Consider the following 18,414-nt stretch of genomic DNA (forward strand, 5'->3'; position numbering starts at 1 on the left):
CAGCTCGTCTGACTGCGATGGCTTGTCATTTCAGCTGTCAATCTCCTCGCAGCAGCAGTCCTCCCCCACGGAGGGAGGTAGTCCTCGAGTTAAAAACATGCTTTTTGTGGCTTTCCCCAATACAAGTAAAAATGATGAAAGCCATCGGGAATTGCATTAAAGAAAGGGGCTGCGCATCCCCTTCTGCATCACCCACGCTGCGCCACAGCTCTGCCTTCAGTGATGGTGCTGAGCCTTCCCAGCTTACCTTCACATCAGAGATTAACCCAAGCTGGGCATCAGATAAGGCTCACCAAGACATCTAGAAGTGACGTCAGAAGTCATGTCAGTGCCATGGCTGCCTGATCTTTCCCAAATTTAGGGATCAACATCCGTACCTGTGCATTTCTAGGGCTGTCTGAGAAAAATGGGAAAAGATGGTACTATTTTCTGATACCGCAGAGGCCACTATTCTTTTGCCTGAATACATCTACCTTTTCTCGGCAAATTCTAATACTAAAGGCAGAGTATTTTGGCCAAATTGGAGTAGTGCTGAAGACTCTCCCTCTACTCTGTCTCAAAGTGCTGCTAAAGTGGGACACCTTGCAACCACAGCTGCGTGGTGCAAAGTGCTCGCTACGACCAGAATCACGGGGCTAAGAGAGTGGAAGGGGGATGGCGCCTGGCTTCCTTTCAGGCTGAGCCCCGCATCTCTCCTGACTTTCCTGACCGCTCTCAGACCACTTCTAAGAAAGCGAAGCGCCAGGCTGGTACTTTGAAGGAGCAGTCGGACCCTTACCACCTGAGTGAGCGCAACTGAGCAGACCTGCAGGGAATTAAACTGTGCTACCATCTTCAGAGTCAGCTCTTCGAGGCTTTCCCCACAGCTTAACAACAGGGTGATTAACATTTTGCCTTCACCTGACTTTCATGAGTGTTACCGTAGTGCAGGATGAGACGTCTCTTGGACTTTTATTACCTTGCCATGACTTCCGTTGCAGTAACTACAAAATTACCGATGTTGAATCTTGATATTAAACAGACGTAGGGGGATCGGCAATGTATAGAAAACAGCAGTATGCCTGAAGGCTTCCAATGGTTATGTCAAGTGGGGAAACACATCCAAGTATGTAAGTTATTTGGGACAAGAACTGCATGTCCCTCCACTTGATACAGGGCAGCACTGCCTAACCGTCACTTTACTCAGTCGTCCCTCCATCACTGCCCAACATAGGCCTCATTGGGAGGAGGCAGGAAAAAGAGGTGGTTGTGCATTACGGATTTCTGTCAACAAAAGAAACAGTTGATTTCTCAGCATTAAAAGAAACTAAAATAGCGAACTCAAATATGGATTAGCCTTAATGAAAATTGTCAGAGGTTTTGGTTCTTTAGCTGAGAAGTGAGCTGGTGCCAAAACCCGGTATGCTCAACTTCCAGCCTGAAGCGACTATTTGGGCTTGCTTCGAAAATGTAGGAAGCTAAGGAAGCTGTCAAGCTGTTAGCTAGGCTGCCTTGAGCAGATGAGAAGGGTTAGTTTGCTAGACTGCTATGCTGACAGGAAAGTGTTGCTATTTGTTTTCCAAATCTCCTTCTGCAGTGTAATAACGCCAACTTCACTGCTGACCTCCGGGGCGAGTGCTCCTCTGTGGAGCATCCCCGGAATACCAAACGCTGCCCCACACCGGCGGACCTGCTGGACGTGCTGTCTTATAAACTTAAAATGAAAGAAAAACGCTCAAGATTTCAAGCAGCTCAAAAAAATTAAATTTGAATTCCTGTTTTCAAAAGCCGGATTTCTTTTTCATGCGTGAAGCGATTACCCCGGTAATCAAGATGAGTGGAGAATCGCTCGCTTCCTCGGCACTGCTTGTACATGTTTCCACGGGCCTTGGGGGATCGGTGCTTGCCTGGCACTGGAACAACCAGCTGTGGAGCTCACAACAGAAATGACAAGACCAGACAGACTTTCCAGCCTTAAAAATGATGTTATATTTATGAGACCAGTCCACCTGAAACATGTTTTTCCCTTGAAGACTACATTTCCCTTTTTTGCTTCCCCTTCCCAGGCTTGTCTTGCCACTCAGCAGCGCTGAGAAATAAGATAAACAGGAATGTGATACCAACCGTGAACTGCCGGTTCTGTCGTCGCCGTTGTGTCTACACACGGGAACAGAGGATTGGAGGAAGGGAAGAAACAGGAGGAACAGCATGCAAAAAAAGGGAAAATGGAAAAAATGGAACAGATAATATATGAGCAAGCTTTCAAAGAACATTGCGTGACAAGCAATAATCAAATGAAAGGCAAAAAGCATTTGAAGTGAGTTGCACTGTTTAGAAGACATGCCTCCAGTTCAAAAGCTATGAGCCTGAGGAAAACAGTAAATTTTTCTTTTTCCAGGACCTTGCCAGAACAATTACTGGTGGTTGCAAAGTCAGGGGAACAGGAGACAGGGGAGAACACCGACACCAACGCTTTAGTTGGCAGGGACCAAAACAGAAGCTCAAGACCAGGACAAAGAGCCAACACTTGGAAAAGTGTTGGCAAACGTTTTTATGCATTCAAACATTGCCTTCACCAAAGCGCTAGGGGCCAGGGCCCAATTCATTCCCACCTCTTCTCCTCCTTCATTCAATGCAGGGAACCTCCCAGCACGTCAGTAGACAGCACAGCCTCTGAACCCAGACCATTTCAGAGGCAGCAGACAAATGCTAAAATTGAGGAGACTGCTAGAAACCTCACACCTAGCACTGAAGGCATGAGTGGCCCTCTGCCTCAGCTACACTGAACCACGCACCTGTAAGATGCACGGTTCTTTCAGCGTAAAAAACCTTGTTCTAGAATTGGCAAATGCAGACAGACATTACCAGTCCCTCCACCGCAACAGTTAACTGGCTAATGCTTACGGGCAATTAAAATACACTGGACATTTTTGGTCGTCAGTCTGAAGCTGACTTTACTCCATATGTATCATGTACCGCTGAAAATTTCTTGGCGGTTGCTGCCTTGCCGACGGAGAGATGCTTCCTCTCTTCACAGGTGTTTGCAACAGGCAGTTGTAAAGACTGACCCAAATCTGAAGGCTTTTTCTGACAGTGTCCTGTGTTACTTCCTCTAAGCCAACCGCTCTAAATTGTATTTATTCACACTACGCAAATTACTGGCTTATTTAGCAATTGAAACACATTTACTTTTCAACTGGTTCTATGTATTTGGTGACATTGGTTGTTTGCTTTAGCAGGCTGGCTCCTCACCACATAACTGTAACTCTGCAAATCCCTGCCGACCCCCTCGAGCCAACAGCAAAGCCCAGGTTTTGCACAACCCTCCTTGGTTCGATGCAGGCAATGTTTAAATGAATAAAATTGTATGAGTGAGTGTAGAGAAGTGCTTTACTCTGCGTATTTCTGCAAACCAGCCTGGAGCTTGAGTTTTGTGGCAATGACAGACAATTGACATTGGCGTTTCCCCTCATTAACATGCTGTCCGGAGAACCCTAGGACAGGTAGTCCTCCTGCATATTCAGAGACAGCAGTGGAAAAAGGAGGACCCGCTCCTTTGCAATTTAGCTGAGGACAGCCCAGGCCTGAATTTCTGAAGCACCAGTGAAGACAAGAATCATACAAGGAATACACAATACTTACAGATACAAGGTCTACATGCTTTAATTATGAAAGCAAAACAAATAAACCCTACACAATTTAACAAACTGCACCGAGATTGGTGTAACAGATTATCAAGCCGTCATTAGCCTGTTGCCACTGCCAACATCGACTGTTCTCATCTTGGCAATCAAATCTAACGCATGCTTAAAGGCGCTCACACTTGTTCTCCTGCTGGGAGCTCTGGTAGAGGCTGCAAGGGAAGCCTTCCAAAGCAAAAGGGAGAACGAAAGCGGGGCTTTTCTTTGTTTTCGGGCAGCGATCCCCAAACGATGCCTCGTTTTAACCAAGCAAATGGTGAAGGGGAAAATGGTGGTGAAGGTGGGGGGAAAGTCGTTGTTTAGAGAGGGTTGTAAGACTGAGTATTAATTCCTGAGATAGCATCTTGGCATCTATAAATAGTTTCAATTTACTGTCTTCCTGAAACAAAAAAAGTTACGTCAGCTTTGACACTAAATAGAGAATCTGCTGAAAGCAAACTTGTATTCACGTGCTGGAAGAGATATTAGTCAAGAAACAGTGCAAACTGGACAGTGCATCTCGCTTCCCCGTCTGGGGACAGAGACCAACAGGTTACAAAAAATAAAGTTCTCAAGCGGTTGTAAGTGCGAACAAATATCCACGTCAAACAACATGTTGGCTGCAGCTGGAATGACAAAGTTATGATTAGCAAATGGTTTGGATGGTTGCAATAGGAAACACAGACCAGTTAAAGTTTAGAATGAGTTTTCTGGAAGTCCTTTTCAATCCCAGAGTCTTCTTTGAGAAGAAGGATTGTATACACACAGTGCTCCGAAGAGGAATAATCTCACATTAAAGTAAAGCAACGAATGCCCCTCGACACAGGCACACTACTACAGCGGTTGCATGGCAAAGGAGAGAAAAATTGTCACTGCTGCTTCGGTACAAAATTAATGAATCCACATAAAACTGCGTACACCAGACTCCACTGCTGTTCTGCCTGACGTAGAAAGGAACAGCCCCGGCCCTGCAATGATGCTGCTAAGACAACCTCTAATTTTAAGACGGACTGGCTAACTTTAAACGTGCTTTCCTGTATTCCAGGTATGTGCCATTGACTTCTATTGTACCTCCAAGAATAGCCACGTTTATACACCAGACCAAACATATGGCACCCTGGAGATTAGGCTTCTGCCCCACGTCCTAGAAGGAAAATCATCTCTTCTCCTCAAATAGGGACCAACAAGAAAGTCCTTGATATGCTTCTGGCTTAACTAAGGTTGAATGAAGCCAATGAAAGGCTTTGCCATCACCAAAAATCACCATTCTGGGTCCTGAGCCATAGGGATGAAGAGCAGTCACGCTGTCATAGAATCATAGAATGGTTTGGGTTGGAAGGGACCTTAAAGATCACCCAATCCCACAAAGCTGATGTTTATCATTTAAAACCGTAAGTTCGCGCTGAAAAGAGAGCTGTTTACAGGACGCGGGAAAGCAGAGGAGGTAGAAAGCACATAAACAAAGAGGCTCAACGTGGTAGTTTCCATCTTAAGATAAAGGCTTCTCTTCCTGATTCTAATCAGTAACACAACAAAATGTGCTGTATGGGGAAAAGTAAAGCAATGCAACGGTCTTTTGAAATCTACTTGTACATAAATTCACCAGAAGACTGGTTTATAATTAAAGAAGGTATCCAAGAAAGGAACCATTACCCTCTGTAAAGCTGCACTTCTCTCTCACTTGTGATTTCTTTTTAGCATCTGTCATAAGAAGAGAGTTTAATTTGGCCAGCTCTCGAATGAAGACACTAAGGCACATCGTCTCGCAATACAGATGGTGCTATCTGCCAGCTAAGAAAACTCGAACAACACCCAAGTTTTAGGCACTCACCACTTCCTTAGGTAGCTACACAAGAGTGCGCGTGCACACACACACTCAGACACATATATACACATATTTATAAAATTACTATGTGAAGGCATCTGGGCAACATTTACTTGAGTTACGAGCTCCATTGCTAAGCCTCCTCATTTTTTCAAATGGATTCTGTCCAACTTCAAACTGTTTGCAGAGTGTGACAGACTGGGCCCTTTAAACTGGTCCATAATTAGTCCACAGCCTCAAACAGAACAAGCACGATGGCAGAATATTAAAACCCCAGCAGCAAAATTAAATTCACCGACTTGAATGCTCGAGCTGCAGTGCTGCAGCCTTACAGAAACACAATACACTGGAGCTTAGAAACACGCAGCTATTGTAAAGAGAATTACAACAGCACATCATCAAAATAACGGCAAAATACACTTTTTTTTTTTAAATTTAAAGAGGTATTAATAAGTACAGATATCCATTCAATATATCACTTTTTAAATTGCTTTCTGGACTGAAAACAAAAGCCGATCTGACTTGTGGAGCTCTTATTCTTCCTGGTTTTCCAGACTACTTCACATCTACTGACCAGGGCGAGCATAAATTCCTTCATGCTGCTGTTTCAACAGGGACCAGCATGCAGTATTAGAAACAGGATTTCAGCTTTGTTTCAGGTCCTTAAGACTAGTAAAAAGCACTACAAAAATCCCATCATTCCCACTGAACAAACACCTGCTGGACATCAGCAGAGAGCTTACATTCCAGTAACACTGCCAACAGCGGTCCGAGGGGCAAAGTTGCTCAAAAAACACGCCAAGCGCAAAAGCACAGCAAGCCTCTCCCTTGCTAAATGCTCCTCGGAAGAACGGATGAAAATGTACTTTGCATTATGATACTCTATGATGATCCTCTGTAAAGTGATTCTAACTTGCGCTGAAAGCTTTTGTGTACAGGCGTGTTGCAATGCACCCCAGAGACAGTTTGATTTGCAGACCAGATGTTTCACAGAAATAATCACAATCTGTATGGAAGTTGCATGTGACAAGAACGAAAATATTCCGAAATGAGCGCTGCGGCTCTGGCTACGCCTTTTGACATTTCTCCATAAAGATCTGCGAGGATTTGGGTTTTATTTAAATCCCAACCTTGTGAACGTCATACCTGCCCCGAGTTTCATGCAGAAGCCAAAACCACACTGTGCAGGCAGCGGCGTTTGCTCCCACTGCTCTGCCGAAACCAAAAAGACCATGGGTTCAGATGGTGGCCCGCCACGCTGGCCGGCATCGTATGAGCCCCATGCAAGCCCTGACCCCTTTGGTGCTCTACCCCCAGCCAGCCCGTGTCGCCCGAGAGGGGACAGGTCCTCTGCCTGGCTGTCTCTGCCCTTGCTCTCCTGAATGTACATGTTTTCTGCCTAGCAAAATGAGGGTTTCTGCTCCGCTTATGCTGCCTTGCCACCAGTAACAGGAGACGTGACAGTACCGTGTCTGCTACTGACCGGACACGGTACTAAAAGGCTGAATTTTATTTCATTTTATTTTCTGTAACAGGCCTGTCAGCTAGTCTGTCTTCTCTTATTCCCTTTAATGCGGTCACATCCTGGACGGAAATGTCAGAAGAGTGCCGTATCATCTTTAAATTGACTTGACATTTTACCAGGGACATGCAGAAGCTTCAATGGAAAGCAAAAGTTAAATAATAAATAATTTGGGGGAACAAATCACTGGGCTGAGTCCCTGCATGGTAGCATCAAGCACCTGGACACGCTGCAAGCTGGCAGCAAACCAGGAGTGCCCAGTGGCTCCTGCTGACCTGCCCATCTCCCCTTTTGCTGCATGGGCATCTCCAAAGGGCTGCTCGAAAAGTGGGGAGAGAAAGCTATGAAAGAACCCTGATGGCCAGGTGGTAGTGGACCACCACTGTCTGATTTGACTGGGAACGAACCCATTTCCTACGTGGGATTAAGCTGCATGTGACCACCACCACCACCACCAGCAGTAACCTTCACAAGCAACCGCACCCAATGAGCTGCGCAGCCTGCGATTCTGCTGGTGCATCTGTACTTGAGTAATCCCCACGCTGCCTCTTCACCTCCCACAAACCTACTGCAAGGTAATTTGAGCAAAGAATGACTGTTATTGCATTCTTCCCGCCCACTGCCTTTTTGGATTACTGTTGGAATAAACCCCATGCAACGTAGGTCTTCACACAACCAGCTGTAATCAGAAAAGAACAAACTTCTACTGAGGATAAAATCATCATTTTCCTTCCTTTGAGGAAGTTTTCTGGTGTGTGAATCCAGGCTTTGAAAACCTGCTACGCTATTTCTTCTCAAAGACTTCACAGGTCCATGCATTATTATTTCTTAGGTAGCTAAGATGGCGCAAAACTGTGTTTTTTCACGGAGCACCCAGAGCTGGCACCCAGCCAGCCTTTGCCCAGCTGACTCAAAGCCATTCACCCTCGTCCAGCACTGGCATGGCAGCACTTGGCCACTTGGGCGAAAAGAGAGCTCGGCTGCTCTGTGGCCCCAGTCGAGATGTGGTATTCGGACTTGGCATCAATGAACAGCTCTGGGGCTCGCTGACTTCCGAACACCGCCAAGTCAAACAGAGCTTGCTTACTCCTGCTCATAAAAATCTCCGGCCTCAAGAAGGAACAGAGGGTGTTTCCACAACACAGGCTTGGGGCCTTCCAGCTGAGTTTGTTGGGGAGGCTCCAGCATCTCTGGGAATTCTGAAGCTAAAAACTGCTGCCTGCAATGTTTCAGCTCCCTCGACCCCCCCCCCCCCCCCCATACTCTAAGGGACTCGTGGGCTTTAAAATAGGGTCTAAAATGGCATTAAAGAGAGGCTGTGGTGGTATCTGCCAGCTTGCCGTTAATACTGCTGCAGGATGGACAGCGGGGGCTTTGCAGAATCAGTAACATTCAATGCAAGCCTTGAAATACTGGTAACATGCACGCGCGTTGCACCCCCAGGTCTCCACCGAAACTGTTGCCAAGACACCTGCGTGATCCATCTGCAGCGTAAGTGTGATAAATGCAAATTTGCATGTACAAACAATACTGTAGATCCCGGGGCGCGGAGGTGTATGTGCTAAGCAAGACCAGAAGGCAGCAAAACGATGCCTGAAAAGGCAGGCTAAAATGCTCCACTCTGCACTGTGCCCAAAGATGAGGGCTTTGCTATTATTAAGAACCTTTATCTCCCAGGAAACAACAGCTGTCCAAAAGCAGCATTTCAAGCAACGACTCTAGGGGTAATTCAAATTATGCAGTTTGCTCTGCTGTATCATATTGTACATCTTAATGAACAAAGCCACAAGGACAATTTGAACTGATAAAAAAGGGCTTGCCAGCGATAACAGCTGAAACGCCAAAGGATGGTCGGAATATCAATGCAGTTGGAGGATACAAGAAAAAGATCAAACTGTCATGCAGAAAATCTTTTCAAGCACCTACACTGAAGCAAAGCAACAGTGACAGAGGAAAAGCTTTAAAGGTCGTGCTGTTTTGGAAACTTTACCACTGTTCAGCTTTTCCTTCTGGAAAAAAGCAGCAGGTTAGCTTTTCAGAGAGCTTCCCCCAAACCTCCCTGCTGTAAAACCGCTTTATCGGCTCAGTGTGCCTTTGTAGGTCAAGCCTACGGCAGCAGCGATACAGGGTTGGGATGTGTCAAGCAAGAGGGGCCGAAAAAGGGACCCTTCGCTCCAGGCATGGACTTGGGTGGGTTTGGGGAGGGACTGGGAGCGCATGGGGGAGCACACTGCACCCTGCTAGCGGGGGAAGTAACGACCGTGCTCCCTCATACACCTGCACATCGCATTCCCTGTCCTCTCCCCATTTGCTGCACCTACTGATCTGGCTCATATTTGCTGAGCAGCGTCTATTACCGCTCACAGATAAACTCTTTGGGACAGGATCGCATTTACGTGTCACGTCAGAACACACGTAGAGTAGAAATACTGCGCGTAAGCAGGGAAGAAAGATGACCGTCATTGGAACCTGCACAAAAGGAGTAACTTACCAGGCACGTGGAGTAGCAAATGCAGCCCTCTGAGATCATTCTGCTGGATAGTCTTAGTAGGGGAAAATGAATCCAGAATAAGTTATCTCCCGTAACTCAAAAGGACTGCTTCCAAGAATATAATTTTCTAGGGGCAGCTGCTAGAGATGATGGCATACCTACAACCCGAGTTTGAACACAGAAACTGTTTCAGTGCAGGCCTCCCTCTCCTCCTTTTTTTTTTTTTTAAAATTAAAGCAAGACAATTGTTCATCAGAACTACTCTGTGGTTTCAGGGGACATGAACCAGGCCACTCTTATACAAGAAGTAGGGGGAAAAGGCAAAATAAAATAATATGAAGTCCCCCTCATCCTAAGGAATGGTTTTCAACGCGGCTGGCCGGCAGACGACTCACACCCCGCCTGCCAGTGGAGACAAGAAACACCCCGTCTGCTACCAAAGCACTTATGTCACACTAGAAGAGTATTTCAACGTTTTGGTGATTACGGGAATTAAGGTATCGATTGTCTCTTGAGGCTTTAAAAAGTGTTTCAACACTACTATGCTATGTAATTCTAGAGATTATGTTAATTTGACCTAATTTTTTCCAGCTACCAAGTCTCTTAGCTATTGAAGAGAAAAAGTTTCTGCTGCTTCATACTGCCTGCTTGCTGCCTGGAAAACATACACATGCGTGGCTCTGCACAAAGAAGGGAGGCGAAGCCTCCGCTGTCCTTTGTGGGAAAAGCACACCAAACTTGTGGGCCGAAGATGTGGAGACTCACATCAAGAAGACTCAGCATTCGGTCGACGTCAGGGAAGATTATAAACATTTCTCTTATTGGCACAAACTAATCTTCTTCCAACTTTCCGTAAGTGGTAACTGCTTGAATCGGTGAAAGGCGTCAAGGAGGCAATGGAGACCCACCCAGGTTTTGCCAAGAGGATGTCAGCAAGCTTTGAGCTTCAGATCTGCCATCATTGCAAACAAAGCTGAGAGAAAAACATAGGACAGCCACACACTCCTGATCCCAAGGGACTTCTCCTAGGCTGATAAAAAGAGCAACCCACAATTCTGCTTGCACAAGAGCTGCCGGTCAACACATCTTTGTGTGCGTCTAATCTTTTCTCAGTGCAGTCGTACCTCCCCCCAGTGCAGCACCCTCACAAAGTGCCGTGCTAATCCTCAGGCCAATGGTTTGCTCCGATGGAAAGTTACGGAGGAGAAACAGCTGGGAAAATGCCACGCCAGAAGGTCCTCCCTTCCCGGAAGACCATCATCACCCCTTCATCTCCACGTTCAAAGCAAACCCACAGGAGGACTTCAACAGTGATTTCTTACAGCTAGAGCCACGGCCTCGAGGATCACTGCCCAGCTGTAGCTGTGGGGGTGTTGAGCAACTCCTGGGTATCACCGACTCATCAGCGAGGCACAAAGCCTGCTGGGGCCACTACCAAACCCGGGCAACACAACAGCAGCAGCCAGACCATAGCTGCACCTGAAACCAGCTCGGACAGGGGGCCTGGTGATAGCCATTTCTGACTTTAAGAACCACCCGCCTCCCTTCCTTATTTTTAGTATGAAAAAGCTAGGAAACTACTGCGGAGGAGAGCCTAGAAGCCCAGAGGCTACTGAAAATTCACTAGTTGCAATGCTTGCAGCGGAAGAGCAAACAACAAAACTGCTATTTGTTATGAACAACCACTGCTTTGGAGCCTGAAATGGCAGGTGAGGATAGCGTGCACGCTTTGGAAGCCAGTCCTAGGGCAATCCCGCAAACAACAGGCTGATGATGATCCAGTTCCCGGGAAAAGGACAGTCATTCCTATTGGCAGGCACCGACGTAAACTTAACGGGATCTATGGAGCATCAAGACAAATTCTTCCTTTTAGCCTTCCCAAATTCACTGAAAGCATTAACAAATTACCGTAAAACAAAAGAAAACTGTATGCGTGTCCATTTACACCGAGACACACGGGACCGAGTTTCTCTGCAAACGGCTCTTAAGGAGACTTTGACAAAGCCTGAAACCTACTCTGAAATGAAAGCTGGTTAAGTTAAGAAATTAAAAACAGAATTGAAATAAAGCGATCAAACCGCAAAATGGGGAAGCGTTCATGGTAGAGCATCTCAAGCATCCAAACTTGGGTGCCTGGAGTTCGGTTTTATTGATAACCACCTGGAAAGAGGAAGACGGAGAATGGCAACGTCTGGACAACACGATGGTGGATGGCAGACAGCGCACACGCAGTGCGCATTAAGGCACGTTGGGAGAAAGGCTTCGATTGCTTGTCCATGCCAGTGGAGTCTGACTTGGTTGCAAAAACCTCAGAAGGAAAGAAGCCACAAAACACCCCGAGCAGGACAGTTAGAGTCAGCTGAGCAACTTCATAAAAGCAAATAAAATGTGAAGGCATTTACACAGGGGATGGTTTACAGCAACAATAAACATTATGCCATTAGCTATTCAATGGTCCGTTCTCACCTTCGGCTTGTCACCTCTACCTCAAAAAAAAAAAAAAAAAAAGGCAAGCAAAAGCAAAAGCAGCAGTTGAAATAGAAAAGATCAGAAAAATGACAATGCAAATGATTACAAAAAATCAGAAAGGCCTTCCTTATGAGTGGAGAGAGTCCGGTCTAGTGAGGAAGCATGACAAATGTGTGTAAAAGAGAGAGGAGTCTCGTGATCAGCTGGCTGTTTTTATTCACCTTTTCCCGCAAGACAGGGAAAAACTCAAAATGCTAAAAGCCAGCTCCTCAAAAAGGGTCCTACAGATGGTGTTCGACTCAATAAAAAAAGACTGGTGGAATTCAGTTTTCTGGGAGAGGGAGGTAGAGGGCTTACCACAGAGAGAGAACAAACACCTAGGCATGAGAAAAAAGCATCTTAAGTCACAGGAGGTGAATTAAGTTACTGAAGACCAAATGTCCTGCTTCTGCATACAAATTGCTCAGAAATTGATACTGAGGGGGTTGAGGCCGAACCAACTGCCCGTATTACGTGAGCTCTAAGGCTGTTTGTAGACTTCGGTGGAAAGTACCCAATATTAGCCACCAGTAACTGAACTGATAGCTTTTTCTGCCATGGCAATTCCCACGTTTCGGAAACATCTGCAGTAAGGACTGTCCAACTCGTCGAACTGCTGGACCAGGACTCGCGCTGTATGGTGGGCGTATTTGAGAAAAAAAATATATGCAAGTGATTGTTGTTTTTCCCCAGGCTTCATGCTCTGCTTACATACATAAAAGACAATAAACATTCAGGACATTTCCAATGGTTATGAAGGTACCATACCTGTGATGGTGGTAGGGATGGTGGTGGTAGTGGTGGTGGTTGTTGTGGGAGGAGGGATAGTTGTGGGGGGATCTGGATAAAATATAAAAAGGAAAATAATAAAAAAGCAAATTAAGAAAAAACAAGCAGAACACAACAGCGGTCAATTGTGATCAGAGAAAAACAAGGACGCTAAGAAGCAGCACGGCTGTCGGATGCCTTTCCTCCTCTAAAACCAGATGGTGACTGCCCAGCTGGCTTTAAGGACAGTGGGCCAGATCCTCAGCAGCTGGACATGGCTTCGAGCTCAACCCACGTCTTGGGAGCTGTGCACAGCCTTACTCTAGCTGGAGAATCTGGCCCCAAAACTCTCCCCCCTTTTTGCCTTCTACAATGCTAAAACAAAATAAATTAAAAAAATAAACAAAACCCAGCATAAATTAGTCAATGAGAGAGAGAGAAATGGAATGGGAGAGGCATAAGAAAAATAAACTGCACGCTTTTCATGACAAAACGAACAGTTTACATGTACAAAGAGAGACACGGTGGTGCTTTGTTGGTGTTCTACATATACATTTGAAAATCCAGGTGGGAGGTTTGTGTGAGTGGCTCTGCTGTGCATAACAGGCTAAATATCAACAGCACATGAATATATCTCACTTTCTTCCCAGAGCTGTTCACTTCGCTATTCTTCCCCTATGAATACATGGCAGCAGGATGTAAAAACTACTTCAAAGATAGTAATAATAGAAGGAAATGAGAACATTGTTACTTAATATAAATTTCAAGGTATGAAGAATTTCACCAAGATCTTTTAATTAAAAAAAAGGTCAGTATTTTTCTGACCATTTCAGCTGAATGTTCTTGGTTTTGCTACTAGGGCAGTGGTAATGAGAAACACGGATATGGTGATGTTTCTCTTTGTGACTGATAACCATTTCTCGGACATACATGATCTGTTGAGACTCAAACCGCTGCTGCTTTTCACAGCATGTATGTTACGTACAGGGGCACATCCTCATCAAAATTATTGGGCAGGAGAAGGTAGATATGAGAAGATGTAAAAGAAAAAATATGTATCAATGCCCAGATGATCAAACTGAATGCGCTAAGTAGTTGGGAAGACTTTGAACTAGGGATTCATTCGGCAATAATAGAGCATGAAACATTTCATGGGCTTTTGATTTTAGGATTTCTCTACAGCATGTCAACTTTTCATCACCAACACATCTGCTACTCTTTTATCTCCAAGCGAGCTCTCTCAGATTCCCTAATTAAGACATCTGAACTTTAATTATATGCTGCACCTTTATTATATTCCATACAACTTCCCAAAAGTTAAGAAACATTACTTCGGAGTTCGCTTCGCTGTGCAGCACTTATTTGCAGTTATATTATAAGCGGTTATTGTCCTTCCCCTACATCCGAAGCATCCCAGTCCCTACACTTACGAGAGGGCACTCCTTACCCACTCCTAATACATTTGTTTCCCCAGGAGCAGTGGAGACTGAAACAGCTGAAGCACAGCAGAACCACGGGAAGAAAGTCCTTGGCCTTTCACCAAACTGCATGGGGATGATGCCATGCAGCAGACTCTTCCTCGATAAAAGCAAAATAAAATATTGTGTGCTAATTGCACTGGAAGTTTCTAGCAAACGTGTCTGCCCACTGCCACGGGGAGGAAAAGCATGAACGAATTTTAAAAATGAACATGCCTTCGGAATGTGCCAATTCACTTAGACATCCTTATACCATGTGCGCAGCAGAGGAAGGTGTGTTAAGCACAGCTCAGCAGCAGTTATTTTGCAAGCCCTGGCTGCTGGAAGCCATTTGCACGTAAAACCATTTAACTGCATGGGTATGCCTTTGGTATGGGGACTACACCAGCCCTGCCTCTTGAGGAGGTGTGCCAGACCACGGCTCTGCTGTGGCTACCGCTGCTCCCCGATGACACCTCAGGTGTGGAGTGTCTGTAATTCCCCCAGTTCCCAAGTTAACGTGATTTGCGGGAGCTCTGCACCGACAAGCGGTGAGAGCTGGCCCCGTCGGCAGTGAGGCAGAGGACAAGCAGCGAGGCACATCCTCCCACCAACTTTCACACTACGCCTACAGAGACGTGTCTGCAAGGACATGGATTCCAGTGGTGCCTCTAATATTTGCTGTCTTGTAGTGGGGAAAGGTGGCAGGGGCTGGAGACGTAAATGCTTGCCATTGACGAGTGAGGCAAGACCAGCACACTCTGGGCATGCAGTGGAACTTGCCTTCAGCGACAGCTCGAGTTAGGTTCTGTACCCAAAGGCTTCAGGTGACGCCACAGCCCAACTGCTTCCTCCACACCAACAGCTCTGGACTTCTCCTTTTGAAATTCAGGGTTAAAAGGATTCTTTATGCCGTCCAGAGTGCCAGATCCTACCAGGACGCTCCCGAACGTGCAGAAACTGGACGTGATGGGATGTAAAACCATTATCTGCCCACGAGCTCCTGACAGACCACGAAAAGTGGCTAAAATGTCTGCTGGATGCCTGAACTAGAGTCCACAGGTTTACATCCCCTGGGAACCCACATCTGCTTTCAAATAATACTGGCTCAGGTCTCCTCCCATGGATTTAATCCTGAGGGGGAACAGCACTGCACAAGTCCTGTGTGGTCTAGTTCTCGCCCACATCCAAAACGCAGAATAACTAACAAGTGCAAGAGTTGCTACAAGCTCTAAATCCCAGGTCACTAACATTGGTGAGGGTTCATCTAGTGGTCACTTGGGCCAAAAGAGGTACCTAAAACTATACGAGGAAGGAAACCACCTCATCTACAACTGCTTTATGGCAGTAGGATTCCCCAAGTTTTAAGCTCATGGGGAACTGCCTGTGCCCTATTTCAACTTCTTTATTCTCCACAATGTTAGTTGTTTCTCTAAACATGGATGTAAATGAGGTATTTTTTTATACCATGAGCATACCAATTATTCCATCATAAATGCGTATCTGACTTCATTTTGTAAACTGGAGTCTTTTGGAGCTGTAGGCACTAGAAAACTACCCGTATGATGTGGTAGATGACTTCAATTTCAGCTCAAAGCTGTAGCTTTGCTATTATCTTCAGCCTTAGGGCAAGTTTCTAAGACTGGGCTTAAAATCACTCATGTGCAAGCGGCATTTGGACAGGCGAGATGAGGTTCTCAACTATTTGTCTGGATCAGAGCAAGTACAAGAGAATTTGGACTGCAGAGCTTCAAGCGGCTGATGCATGGAATGAACTTCAAACCAAAGCACGTTACTGTCCCATCCGAGTAACAGGCAATACCCACCACGAGCTCAGCCCAGCCACGCAATAACCACTCTTAACGGATAAAGTTTAAATACGCAGCCCAAGGGAATTGCTCATAATTAAACTGGGGGATCACTCTTGAAGTGCCTACTGAATCTTCATTATATGCAACGCCTCGTGAAAGGAGCACAAGGTTTAAAGCAATGGCAAAATAATGCAGAGGAACGGACGAATTAAAGTAGGTACTTAATAGCGCTTTAAAAAGATGCTGAGGCATGTTTTAGTATCTGCTCAGCCGCCACAGATAGGCTTAAGGCATCTCATTCCTCCAGTTTATTTACTGGTTTGTAACTATCTGGGGATGCTGGCTGATTCTTCGGTAATTTAACTTGCTAACGAAAGACTGGGAATCCGCCCCCCACCCCCAGCCCCAGCCCATTGCTGAAGACACTTGAGAAGCTATTACAAAAAGGAAAAGGAATTATCGGAGAAGTCCTAGGAGAACTGTCAGGCCAGAGAACTTCACAGTTCTCCCTGTGTCCCTGCTCTGGCTTTTCCTTGGGCTTCACCTGACAGCACGTGAGTGCCGCGGCAAGCCCACAAGCACAACTCCGGAGGAAGGAGCTCACCGGACACTGGAATAGGCTCTGCACCCGATGCACGACACCGAGAGTTACAGAAGCAAAAGAAATGGTTTTCCAGCCCCTACCCCAGCCCGGTATAACGTAGACGTGTTGGGAGCTCTCTGTAAATCTTGCGTTAAGCAAAACGTTAAGTTCTGTCAAAGCTTTCAGAGCGCGGTATGTTGCAATTATGTGTAAATGAGTCTAGAAGAACGGTGGTTTTTCTCACGTACCGTATACAAACAGCATGTAATCCGCATGTGATTTCCCCACCGCGTTTGAAGCCTCACAGCGGTATGTACCATTATCTGTTTTGTTTAGGTTACTAATGAGAAGGTTTGAACCAGACACTACAACGTGTTGAGGCATCTCATCATCTACTCTTAACCACCTCATGTCCGTAGGCCTACAGAGGAGGGAGAAAAAGAAACAAGCACATTACTATTTTCCTATGGTAAAGATGGCATCTTCAATAGTTCATCCACAGACAGAAAGCCCAAACCAAGAAAAACTGTAAAGAAATAACACATACTTTTTTGCACTACTCAAGCCCAGATGCTGTCAGGCTTCCTCAATTTAACTTTATTTTAACCCAACAGGAAACTGTATCCAGACCTTAAATTTTCGGAAAACACTGATGCAAGCAGGAAGAAAGGTCATTAGTGGTTAATCATTCGCTTTTTCCGTAAACCTGAAATCTTTGAGGCTACGGACTAAATGAGCATCCACAGGGTACTCTGAGTGCAGATCTAGACAGCGTGTGGCAGAACGAGTACATTTTTGTCAAATGTGAGCCCTTCCACAAAGCTAGGCGATGGACCTGTTTACCTCCGCAGTGGCCGTGCCGCTCACTAAGAGCACTGCAGATGCTAGAAGAGAGGAACACCTTTCTCCTCTCCCCCAGTCCCGCCTGGCCAACCGGCAGCCTCTCTCCTGCATCCCTTTGCTAACAGAACCAAAAGGAGTATCAGGTTTACATCATTCAGGGAATGAAATAGGATGTTTTGTTAGAGCTAGTAAAGAAAGCGAGTGCTGTGGGGCTTGGGAGTGTCTTTTTTTTTTTTTTTTAAAATTCTTTTATTACTACTATAGTCTTCAAGCAGCAGTAGGGGACAGGTCAGGTGCTCCTGAGACAGCCATCCCCAGCAAGAAAATCACAGCTTCTTTCAGGGTGACTCAACAATAAGCTCTTAAAAGGGGAGCTTTAGGCAGTCCAACAGTCTTCAGCCTGCCTAGTTCCAAAGTTTGCAAGTTGGCCTTTGCTGGGAGCTCGTGCTGCTGGAGGTATCTCATAGCTCGGGCTTTGCCCAGCGCCCAGATAGTAGACTACTATCATGAGGTAGAAGCTGCTGAAGTTTCAACATCCCAGCCACAGTACTGGGATGGATACAACACTGAGCAAAACCAGTTGGGTACCAGCTGCCTGCTACAAAGCTGACATCTGGTTTTGGACAAGGGCTTGGCGCTCTCCTCCCCGCTTCTGAACTGTCAGCACACAAGCCACGGCATGGGCAGCAGAAGCTCTTGCGAGAGCAGAATTGCAGTTGAATCTCAATAAGGGTGGAAAGGGTTTGGATGCTCCCGGCTACGGTTTTCGAAGGGCTACTTCTGATTTGAGTGCCGAGACTTCCCACGCTGCGCGCACTACACAGCAGCCTGTTTCTCATAGACGTGTGTCACCCCACATTTCCTAAAAGCGATTGTTTCAGTATCTTCCCACTTTTGTCATAGTCTTGGGGGGGCGGCTGTGTCTGATCTAACAACATATTAATACC

The 18,414-nt window shown here is 46.0% G+C and overlaps 1 protein-coding gene across 15 annotated transcripts in view; it reads right to left on the bottom strand.

Moving 5' to 3' along the window:
• The window catches only part of CADM1 (cell adhesion molecule 1), a 171,607-nt gene that overhangs the window by 17,225 nt on the left and 135,968 nt on the right, over positions 1-18,414 (bottom strand). For 7 of the 15 annotated variants that reach the window (XM_069787881.1, XM_069787878.1, XM_069787877.1 and 4 more), the window contains exons 7-9: positions 16,873-17,045; positions 12,774-12,845; positions 2,104-2,136 (exon numbers count right to left, since the gene is read on the bottom strand). In XM_069787881.1, the coding sequence (XP_069643982.1) occupies positions 2,104-2,136; positions 12,774-12,845; positions 16,873-17,045 (278 nt within the window). The remainder of the gene's footprint in view (positions 1-2,103; positions 2,137-12,773; positions 12,846-16,872; positions 17,046-18,414) is intronic. The other 8 variants (XM_069787879.1, XM_069787886.1, XM_069787883.1 and 5 more) reach the window with 4 other exon arrangements.

This window comes from Haliaeetus albicilla, chromosome 7, assembly GCF_947461875.1.
Source record: "Haliaeetus albicilla chromosome 7, bHalAlb1.1, whole genome shotgun sequence".
NCBI lineage: Eukaryota > Metazoa > Chordata > Aves > Accipitriformes > Accipitridae > Haliaeetus > Haliaeetus albicilla.